The sequence below is a fragment of the Lolium perenne genome, chromosome 4 (assembly GCF_019359855.2).
Source record: "Lolium perenne isolate Kyuss_39 chromosome 4, Kyuss_2.0, whole genome shotgun sequence".
NCBI lineage: Eukaryota > Viridiplantae > Streptophyta > Magnoliopsida > Poales > Poaceae > Lolium > Lolium perenne.
In genome coordinates, this window is record NC_067247.2 from 67,166,779 (window position 1) to 67,178,813 (window position 12,035).

The 12,035-nt window shown below is 41.8% G+C and overlaps 1 protein-coding gene across 1 annotated transcript; it reads left to right on the forward strand.

The window, feature by feature from the left end:
• The first annotated feature begins 4,060 nt into the window (after positions 1-4,060).
• On the forward strand, positions 4,061-11,168 carry LOC127292851 (DExH-box ATP-dependent RNA helicase DExH3). Its single transcript, XM_051322359.2, has 19 exons — positions 4,061-4,455; positions 4,553-4,707; positions 4,800-4,887; positions 4,987-5,217; positions 5,410-5,505; positions 5,613-5,801; positions 5,891-6,050; positions 6,152-6,282; positions 6,509-6,679; positions 6,756-7,028; positions 7,256-7,450; positions 8,080-8,283; positions 8,496-8,565; positions 8,636-8,784; positions 9,100-9,408; positions 9,489-9,548; positions 9,655-9,807; positions 9,896-10,006; positions 10,356-11,168. Exons 1-19 carry the CDS (start codon positions 4,243-4,245, stop codon positions 10,842-10,844), a joined length of 3,447 nt encoding a protein of 1,148 aa, XP_051178319.1. The 5' UTR covers positions 4,061-4,242; the 3' UTR covers positions 10,845-11,168.
• The last annotated feature ends 867 nt before the right edge of the window (positions 11,169-12,035 follow it).

Sequence of the window (12,035 nt, forward strand, 5' to 3'; positions counted from 1 at the left end):
TATGTATGTGAGGATCAGAAAAATAAATTGTTGTGCGGAAGCATGTCATACCATTTTGCATAAAAATGGATATGCAATTCGTAACCTTGCACTTTGAGTCATAGTACTGAATTACAAGCAAACTGGATTCTACGTAAACTGTAATTTTTTTCCTGGTAGCCCCAATGTTATGATAAGTTATGCCCTGAATTTGATCGAGAAAAACAAAACAATGTCAGAAGCAATTAAGAGATTATGTAAGGTTCAAACAAAATGAAAAGATGATGTCAAATAAAATTCAGCAAATAAACATAAAGAGAATACAACCTGATTGTGTCATATAAAAGGCCTTCCTATCTCTTTCTCGGAGCAGTAGAAGAATAGCTCAAACTCGTGAAATATTTTTCTCTTCAGCACTATCATAAGTTAAAAGTTTTGTAGCTCGCTTTCAAAAGTAAAAGGAGAACGTCAAAATGCCACATGATTTTTAACTTTGGGGCTCCATTATTTATCGAAAATATGGAACAAAGTGAGTTTACAATGTTCTCAAATGCAGCACCTTATTTTGCATTTAGTGGAAATTTATCAATTAGATAGAAAGCTTCCATTTCACTTTTTATCATACTTTCTTACAAGAGTTGTGTGGTTTATCTCAGATGGAACAATTTCCCCTTCATTTACCAAGTTGTTGATCATTGCTCGGTAAAAGAATAAGGTGAAAAATAGTCAAGTAATCGTTATAATTGAATCATAAGGAACATAGCGTGTGGGGAAGTGGAGTTATTACCCATTCTCAGATCCAGACTTGATTCGTAACATGAACATAACGATGCCCGATGCCTGATGACGTAGTGATACACGAAGCAAGAAACTATGAACTAAAAGCTGCATAGGTATTTACAGGAAGCTCATTTTATGCTTTGAAAAATAAGTTGGAAGGATTACTTAAGAATACAAAAGTTACCTAGAATGATACAACATCAACTTTCTTGCCAACCAAGATGTTCACGGTGACATTCTACAATCCAAACAGACCGGTAGCTGGAAAGGTAACGCTGAAATGGAAACAAAATTTATTAGAACAAAGGATACAGAGCATGCGTAGCATAAGTGCCATGTGTAGCACTATAGTTTCAAACAAAAACCTAATGGGATACATATTGTGTTGCTATAACTCTAAGAATCTAGAAGGAACTACAAGGTTGCAACATAAAGTGAAAAGGCACTTCCCGCTCCTAGTGACAGCCACTGAAGCATCCGCTGTTGTGCTCATAGCTGCAAACACTAATGAATGCGAAAATGTAGGGAGGTAATAAACTTCAAATAGCTCAGCAGGAAACCACAAGTAAAATCCAATGGCCACGAGGACATGGATTGATAGATCTTTTGATTACAATGGCACCGTAATCACCACGGACATGGATTCCGTATGTCCATGAAGTGGCCAGAGAAAATAATTTAAAATCATTAATTCCAACTAACATTGAAGTAGTTGTAGGAAATCAACTTATAGCATCAATTCAGCACTGGCTTGGTGGAAGCTTCCCGCAAGGCACTTGGTCATCGCTAAATTACCCCCAATCTGCACAAGGTGCATGACTTCCCATGTTCGTGTGATGTCCCAAATGCAATAAGATGAGAAAAATGGCTGGCTAAACAAATGCTCCACTCAAAAATAAAAGTCCACCTCATGACCTTTCTTTCTCTGCATTCCCCTGATTCCATGCTTATGAACAATCACTGAAACTGGAATTGGGTCATGCTTTTGTATGCTTCTTGTGGACCCTCTTCTTGCTCATGTTACCCGCAAAAAAATCAATAACCAATTAGGCACAACCCGTATTGAAATTTGCATTGACATAACAAATAATGAAAAGTTCATGAATTCTAATTCTGGAAAAATGAAAATAAAATGCATACAATCATGATGTTATGTATCCGTGGACTGTGGCTATAAGTAGTTAGGTACCCACCCATCTTCTGCAAAGAACTCGCCTGCTGACAACTTCAAGTTGCGCCACGTCTGATGGTGGCGAGGTCGTTGAGCACCATCACTTCGCGACGACGACGGGGCACGGTGGTGTTAGGGGAGACCTGCGCCATGAGAAAGGGTACCAGTCGTTGCGTCTCGATTACTCGTACCACTGGGGCTCTCATCTTCCTCCTCTGGATCCTATCGCATGTTCTCTTCTTCCCTATCAATCTCCTTCTCGGCCTCTTCGTGGTACTCCTGGATCTCAACGGCAGCGGCAAACCAAGGACACTATCAGCGCTCCATTACTGCTAGCTGAGAACCGAACGACCATATAGACATGTGTTGAGAAGAGATGGGGTTGGAGCCGTGGATGCGGAGGTGGAGCGACAACAAGGCTAGGATGCTGGGAAGATCGAGGGTGCGACAAAGAAATATGTGAACACGAGAGCGTTTACCAACCCGCATGCGCCGCTACAAATGGCCCACGTTGTGATCGCTGCACATGCGAGATTTCAGGAGTGACATGCATGGAAAGGAATATTTAATTTGTAGTGTTGATGATACGATTTGATATCACAATTAGCAGCAAAAGTGGAGCAGAAGTGACTTACCATGAAATACGATCGGACGATGTGTGCTGAATTTTAGGATCTGATTGGACGGTTTGGATGGTCCCAATCTCCTTCACCAAACGCGTTGTACGACCTACGATCAACTCCAATATAATAGTATAGAAGTCTAGATTTGTAGTGTTGATGATACAATTTGATATCACAATTAGCTGCAAAAGTGGAGCAGCAGTGACTTACCATTAAATACGATCGGACGATGTGTGCTGAATTTTAGGATCTGATTGGACGGCTTGCATGATTCCAATCTCTTTCACCAAACGTGTTGTACGATCTACGACCAACTCCAATATAATAGTATAGATGCGCTGGGTTTTTGTTGACGCAAAGAAAAGAGGATAAAGTCGACGCTTTTTTTTTGGTGGGAGAACGGAGACGGGTAGCTTACATATCCTTCTTGCGTGAACAAAAGGTTGATCGCTCCTTGTGCATATGCTAAATACAATTTGGCAGCCAATCTGAATTCATCCCTAATGAACCTGGGTGCCTCGTATGCTTTCCAACAACTCTTGAAGTGAAGGGATGATTACTGCTCCTAACTATCTAGTAGAGAGCTTGGTATCTGGAAAAGTGACATTGTCTGTAACGAGGACAAGTGCAAGATAATCGTGCTGGCTATTTTTTTTATCTAACTCCTTGATTGATGCTATATGAAAGAGAATGATTCAATGCAGTGGCTAATGAAGTACCTCTAGCCATGGCGAGGTCGGCTGGACACCAGCATCGCCGTTATCAACGTGGTTGCCGTTTCAAAGGGTTTGTGGTGCACGCAAATACAAGGCAAGGCCTGCTAACATGGGCTGCTCTTGGCTAGGATTAACAAAGTGCTGCCTATAGAGGTTCAAAGAGATTGTTATAATGTGGTGCATGCCTACAACGACATCAAGATCACTAAGAGTATGGTGGGAAGGGGAACCGAGTTGCAAATGAGATTGATGTGTTGTCTGTTGTTCGTGGAGGACCATATGTGTGGACAAAAAGTTGCCTAGCTATAGTGCATTGTATTGTATATCAGGATTTTAATTTGAGCTATGATTTCGTGCAAAATAAAATTCCTTTTCTCATTGAAAGAAAAATGAATAAATAGCTATTCGTTTGATGACTATTTTTGAAGTGCATGAAGGAGGAACCGGCGAGAAAATACAACAAGTTCTAATCAATTTTGTTTATTGTTCAAGCATGTGGTTAGGTTCTCCTACCACCAACAATTCTTAAATACATTGCATTTTGGAGATAATTTAATGAGTAATATAAACCTCAAAAAAAAATTAGGCAATAAACCTTAAATCGTTAACGACTTTTTAAATATTTTATTAGGTAGTTGTATGAATATCTCTAGAAAAAAAATCCCATATAGATCTCTCTGAAAACATGCAATTTCGAGAATAATGGGTCAGGCCCAGGCCACCCCAGTCTCACAACCTTGCCGAAAAGAACCGAAGGCAGCCATTCTGAGAGGCCAGTAAGGCATACCACGTGGATCACAATTCACAAATGAACGAAACCTTTCAGCCCAAACCTTAACGGAAGCAGGGGAGCGCCGCCGCCGCCGCCGCACCCTCTGCCCCCTTCCCCGACGCCGGCGTCGCCTCCCTTCCCACTCCCTCTCCTCTTCCAGCCATGACCGCGCCGCAGTAGCAGAGTCAAACCAACAGTAGCATGCGCCGCTGCTTACGGCGCGGGCTGGGCATCCTCCTCGTCCCACTCCCAAGCCCACTCAGCCGGCCGCCGCCGGTACCTCTCGCGGCTCTCCTGCTCCTCCCGCGTCGCCTCGATGCCCTCTCCCTTCGCCCCTTCTGCAGCTACGGCGGGGGACGCGCCGTCGAGCAGTTCTCCGACGACGAGTACGACCACGAGTATGAGGACCACCGGGTGGGTACTCACACCTCGCCGCACAGCCATCTCCGTTGCTCGCAGCAGAATACTTCCCTACTTTTATCCGTTGCCTCACACCAAATGCTAACCACAGCCGTCGTCGTCGGTGGCCAACATCGACGAGTGGAGGTGGAAGCTGAACATGCTGCAGCGCAACGCGGAAGAGCAGGAGATCATCTCCAGGGACCGGAGGGACCGCCGGGACTATGACCAGATCGCCAACCTCGCCAAGAGGATGGGGCTCTACAGGTTCTGCACTGTAATCTTAATTACTCCCGCTTCTGAATTGCCTATGCAACCTCTGAAATATCAATGCATTTTTGCGGTGCCCGGGATAACAGTGAGCTGTATGGGAGGGTTATTGTTGCGAGCAAGGTCCCGCTGCCGAACTACAGGCCAGACCTGGACGACAAGCGTCCGCAGAGAGAGGTGAGTCCGTGCAACTTAATGGCAAGATCAAGCATCTTACTCTGATTGTAATTGCATGCTGCTTGAATATTGTGTTTGCTGGTGCATGGAAACAAACAGGTGGTGATCCCGCTAAGCTTGCAGAGGAGGGTTGAAGGACTTGTGCAGGAGCACCTTGACCGCGCGCTCTTGCCATTTGATAAAGATGGCCACGAGACAGAAAGTGGTTCCGAGAAAACTGAGCCTGCCAACTTGGACGAGAGGCAGGATCCTCTGCTCGACCAGTCGGTCATGGAGAAGGTCCTTCAGAGGAAGAGTATTCGGATGCGCAATTTTCAACGAAGTTGGCAGGTATGATAAACTCTAAAGAGTAGCTGAATGCCATATAGCTCTATTTATGTTATTACAGCAAAGAAACAAAGGATGATTTGCAAATAACCTTCTGCAGCATTTCTTATATGTTCCTTCATATTTATATTTGTTTATGCGAGCTGATGATTCATGGACATATTGGATGAAGCTTTTATCTGCTTGTAATAACAGGAATCACCTGAAGGTGTTAAGATGGTAGAATTTCGGAAATCCCTCCCAGCATACAAGGAGAAGGAAAGGCTTCTAGCAGCCATTGCACGTAATCAGGTACACGTTGTCTGGGAGGAACTTATCAGATTTGCGCACCCAGTTGAACACGTGTCACAAGTCCTTTCTGTCCTTCTATTTGTCTGAATATTCATGTGCAATGCCAGGTTATAGTTATTTCGGGAGAGACTGGGTGTGGCAAGACAACACAGTTGCCTCAGTTTGTGATGGAATCCGAGATAGAATCTGGTCGGGGGGCCTTTTGTAACATAATTTGTACACAGCCACGGAGAATATCTGCAATGGCCGTTGCAGAAAGAGTATCCACCGAAAGAGGAGAAAATCTTGGTGAATCGGTAAGATGGGGCTTTTGATTTGCTACCTTTTGTTTTTTTAGCCCGTCTCCATTGTAATTTTTGGAATACAACACTAGTTTTTTTAATAGGTTGGCTACAAAGTTCGATTGGAGGGAATGAAAGGAAGGGATACGCATTTACTTTTCTGTACCAGTGGTATTTTACTGAGACGATTGCTGAGTGACCGAAACTTGAATGGGGTGTCTCATGTGTTTGTTGATGAAATACATGAAAGAGGCATGAATGAAGGTTGGGTCTCAAGATCTTATTATCTTCTTTGACTTCAATAAGATTTCATTTCCCTTTCAACTCATGGCAATAGTTAAGTAATTATCGTGTTCATCTGTCAGATTTCTTATTGATTGTTCTAAAGGACCTATTGTCACGACGCCCCGATTTAAGGTTGATATTGATGAGTGCTACTTTAAATGCGGAACTGTTCTCAAGTTATTTCGGAGGAGCGCCAACTATCCACATTCCTGTGAGTTGTTATTTTGTCAAATGTGAATTTATGTCACACTGTGTGTACATAATGCTCGTCTGAAATAGTGCTTGTGAATTTATGTCACACTGTGTGTACATAATGCTCGTCTGAAATAGTGCTTGTGAATTTATGTCACACTGTGTGTACATAATGCTTGTGTACCTCTGGTACAACTGTACCTGATCTTACATCCATTTTATTCTTCCATTGAATGGTAATTCAGGGATTCACACATCCAGTGAGGGCGCATTTTCTGGAAGACATATTAGAGAGGACAGGATATAAGATGACACCAAGTAATCAACTTGACGACTACGGCCAAGATAAAGTCTGGAAGACTCAGAGACAGCTATTGCCTAGAAAGAGGAAAAATCAAATTACCACACTTGTGGAGGTACTTGTTCTGTATAGAGATTAATGATTGCAATTATTGCTCAGCATTTTTCAGATATTGTTATTGTACTATGCAGGATGCTCTTCAAAATTCGAACTTCGAAACCTATGGCTCAAGGACACGTGATTCTTTGTCAAACTGGAATCCTGATTGCATAGGGTTTAATCTCATAGAGGCTGTTCTGTGCCACATATGTCGCAAAGAGCGACCTGGTGCAGTTTTAGTTTTCATGACCGGGTGGGATGACATTAGTTCTTTGAAGGATCAACTAAAAGCGCATCCATTGCTAGGTGACCCAAATAGAGTGCTACTGCTTTCATGTCACGGTTCAATGGCTACTTCTGAACAGGTAATTGATCCTATTTTTTGCATTTTTTATTGAGATGAGATTGCTTTGTGATGCCAATTGTGTCATTGGATCTGAGATACCTCTTCTATTGCCTTGCTTACTAGTTCATTGATGTGCATATACCATTATATCTGTAGCATCCTGTGTGCATCATGCCATCATATGATCTATTGCCATTCACTTTTTTTTTGAGAACCACATCTAATTAATAGTATGTTTCTCCGCAGAGGCTAATATTTGATAAGGCACCTCCTAATGTTCGGAAGGTAGTACTTGCCACTAACATGGCAGAAGCAAGTATTACAATAAATGACATTGTTTTTGTTATGGATTGTGGAAAAGCAAAGGAAACCACATACGATGCTCTAAACAACACTCCCTGCTTACTCCCCTCGTGGATTTCAAAGGCTTCTGCCCGCCAGGTATGCTTGCCTTCGATTTTTCAGTCTCTTCTTTGGTCAACAGCAGTCAGCACTTCTCTTCGACTTGATCTTTGGTAAATGCACATACTTGGACCCGCCAGCACAAGCTTTTGTCCTTAACTAAAGCATTGCTTACTCTTTTCTTAGCTGAGTTATTTATTACTGTGTTATTATCTTTGACCGCTCATCATCAACTATTTACCATATTTGTAGGTTTGACTGTATGAGCCTGTGATGGTATGCCTTAATATGGGGTTTTGGCCATTTAAGAACATAACCTGTAAAATTTAGCTTATTGGTTTATATTAAGCCCAAAGGACTATTTTTTTAGCAGAGCTCCATGATTTTCTTTTGCTTACTTATTCATGTATTCCTGATCAAGCACGTCCATGTTCCTGTTTCCTCTAATGAAGCGGTTTTATTCAAGACATCCTTCTATTCTGCTTTGGTGGTCAATATATACTTATCGTTGGTTACGAGCCAGAAATTTCTTAACGATGAACACCTTTCTTTGTGTATAACAGTGAAGCTAAACTGTTGATTGCGACATGATCAAACTCAATGCTTTTGTTAACAAAGCATCGTTATTTGCTATTATTCTTATGTTTTCCCTCAATATGTTTATGCAGAGGAGGGGCAGAGCTGGTCGTGTCACACCTGGAGAATGCTATCATCTCTACCCTAGATGTGTGTATGATGCATTTGCGGAGTACCAGCTTCCTGAGCTTCTTAGAACTCCTTTGAATTCACTATGTTTGCAGATAAAAAGTTTGCAGGTTGGCAGCATTGGGGAGTTTCTATCAGCTGCTTTGCAGCCTCCAGAACCAAGAGCTGTACGTGTTGAAACCATACTTCAGCATTTTGATATTCCTTTTCTTTCTTTGCCTTTGTGAGTTTACATGATTTAGTTCTATCTTGTAACTTTTGACATTTCCTGGGCTCTTACACAACTTATAACTGTATGAGTTATTTTTGTAAGTAAGTAGTAAAGGGTTCAGTTTTATCCTTTCCATTTTTGTGCTCTGACCACATGATAAATATGTAGGTCCAAAATGCAGTGGAATTCCTGAAGATGATTGGATCATTAGATGAAAATGAGAACCTTACTGATCTAGGTATGTCTTATATTCTTCTTTCTTGAAAACTCTACGGAAACATTGCACTGAAATATATTCAACTTTGTAGGAAGATACCTCTCCATGCTTCCAGTTGATCCAAAGTTGGGGAAGATGCTTATAATGGGTGCAGTTTTCCGTTGCATTGACCCTATACTCACTGTGGTCGCTGGATTGAGTGCCCGGGATCCTTTCCTGTTGCCGCAAGACAAGAAGGATGTATGACTTTAACTTCGACTGTCAGACTATATCTTAATTAGTACATCCTCCGTTCCTAAATATGAGACGTTTTCCTCTGTTCCTAAATGTGAGACATTTTGGGAGTTCAAATATATTTAGGAACAGAGGTAGTAGTTGTGAAATGATTCTCTTCTGTTTTAGAAATGGTTGGGAAGATCTAAATACCACCAATACCTACACGCGGTGTTTGGCGGTGTTTATTAATTGTGCATTGACTATGTTTCGTTCATTCCTGAGCCTTTTGTTTTCGTTCATCTAAGAAGGCTTAGTTTGAAGTTTTGTCATTATTATTAGTTGGCAGGAACTGCAAAATCAAGATTCTCAGCAAAAGATTATAGTGATCATATGGCCCTTGTCCGAGCTTATGAAGGATGGAAAGATGCTGAGAGGGAAGGATCTGGTTATGAGTACTGCTGGAGGAATTTCCTTTCTGCTCAAACACTACAAGCCATTCATTCTCTTCGAAAGCAATTCAGTTATATCTTAAAGGATGCTGGCTTGATAGACTCTGATGCAAATACAAATAATAGTTTGAGCCATAATCAATCATTAGTCCGTGGTGTCATTTGTTCTGGGCTTTTTCCTGGGATATCATCTGTTGTGGTAAACAGCCGCTTACAATTTCCATTTCAATCGTGTTAAACAGAAGACATTTCAATTAATTTTATAGCATTCCTTTGTAGCATAGAGAAAACTCGATGGCCTTCAAGACAATGGATGATGGCCAAGTTCTTGTTTATGCTGTAAGTGCATACATGAGGGTCCTGAAATGCTCATCTACAACACCCTGTGTAATACATTATCTTGCAGACATGTTATCTGAGTACGCTGACATTATGGTTTATTCAGAATTCTGTGAACGCTAAGTACCAGACCATCCCTTATCCATGGCTGGTCTTTGGTGAGAAGGTGAAGGTAAATGCTGTCTTCATCCGTGATTCAACTGGAGTATCAGATTCGATACTGATCTTATTTGGTGGTGCTGTTACAAAAGGAAGCGTGGTATGCTGAATATTTCGTCAAATGCTTTGTCCTTGTATTATGCATTTATTGTTGCACGGATCTATGCATTCTAACTTGTGTATTATAGGCTGGGCACTTGAAGATGCTCGATGGTTACATTGATCTATTTATGGATCCCAGCCTATCTGAGTGCTACTTGCAACTTAAAGAAGAACTTGATAAACTTGTACACAAGAAGGTAAGTTATGCAGTCAATTAATTTGAAAGGTGATCTGTAGATTTCAATTCACAAGATATTTATCCGAGTCAACCAATGTAACTAAAACATAATCATCAGTAATACTTTTAGGCACCAAATTACATCCATCCGCCATTTATAGTACTAGCTAGCAAGAAAAGACGATTATACTGTTTATCACGGTGTTACCTCTGAATGAAGCATGTGTTACTTTATAATATATATATATGCCCACTAATAAGAAGTAAAATGGAAAGTCGTTGACCATTGGTTTTGCTTATTTTTTGACTATCATGTTCGGTGTATATATATTAATTGTGTGTGTAATCGGCAATGTTTCCAAATCCAGCTTGAAGACCCAACCTTCGACATTCACAAGGAAGGCAAATACATCTTATTTGCTGCACAAGAGCTTGCTGCAGGCGACCTATGCGAAGGAAGGTTTGTGTTTGGCCGAGAAACGAGACGAGCGAGGCTTCGGGACAGCGAAGACGGCAAAAGCAACATCATAAAGGATGGGATGAATCCAAAGAGCCTGCTGCAGACCTTGCTGATGAGGGCAGGCCATACGCCTCCCAAGTACAAGACAAAGCACCTCAAGACCAACGAGTTCAGATCCATGGTGGAGTTCAAAGGGATGCAGTTTGTTGGGAAACCAAAGAGGAACAAGCAGATCGCGGAGAGAGATGCCGCAATCGAAGCACTGGGATGGCTGACACAAACATCTGGAACGAAGCTCCAAGATGAGGGCGACGACTCCCCGCTTGACCTGACTGATAACATGCTTAAGCTGCTTAGTAAACCGAGGAAGCATACTCGAAAAAATTCGAGGAAATGATTTTTTTGCAAGGTTAGGTTCAGACCTCTGACGGTTAACCGATGGCATTGTCTCTTGACGGTATTGGATGCACCGAACTTATGCTAGTGTGTCGACTTTCAGCTGCTCTCCTAGCGGCAGGGTGATGGACGATACGCTTCATAAGCATTCTCCTGAAAATGAGTGTTACTCCTGAAATTTGCCTAGGACTTTTAGCTGCTCTCCTATAGGCAGGGTGGTACAGTATTTTAACATCATCACGGCCAAACTGAAATTTGTACCATTTTATAAATTAACCTTGAATATCTTTTTGTATAGTGTCATGTGCATACAACACGATATGAAGCTGAGGTGGGTTGTTCGACTCTGTTGGTCGCTGAGGCAGTCAGCAGTCCTGGACTCTCGGGGATCAGCAGCGATTATACTCCCTCCACTTAATAAAAGATGTCTTATTTGTCTATATGTGATTATATCTACATACTACTTACTGTTTACAGACATCTAAATTTTAACAAATCTAGGACAATCTTTATGGGATGGAGAATTAGGACAATCTCTCTCTCTCTTTTTTTTTTTTTTTTTTTTGAGGGAAAGCCATCTTGGCTGATTTTATTCACTGGGCAAGATAGTTGCATCATTTGCTAGTACATGTATAAGATAATCAGGGGATCCTCATGCCACAGTGTCGACATGGGTCGCCAATGAATCCGACGCTATGTTGGCTTCCCTAGGACAATGAAAGAAACAAACTTTTACAAAATTTTGACTAAGAAAATTACATTCCGCCTAGGATGCAGCTGCAGGGCCACGGGTGTTCCCACCATTATGCATTACTTCTATCACCTCCATACAATCTGAGTTGGTCTCAAGTCTGTTACACACTTACACCCCACTTGTCCTGCTAGTAAGAGACCGTCTCGCAGTGCAAGGGCTTCCGCTGTTGGAGCATCTGGCGCAAACAGAATTATTTTGCTTCCGCTGTTGGAGCATCTGACACAAACAAAATTATTTTGCTGCTCGCTGCAATGAAAATACCTTTAACATCCCGTAGAATGGCACCCAAACTTCCCGTGCCACGGTGCCAGAATCCAAATCAAAGCAGTCATTGACATTGAGTTTAACATACTCCTTCGGTTTAATCCAACTGTCTCACGATCCTCAATGTTTTCTTCCTGCCTCTGAAGTAGTTTGATGCCAGAGTCAAAATCGCCT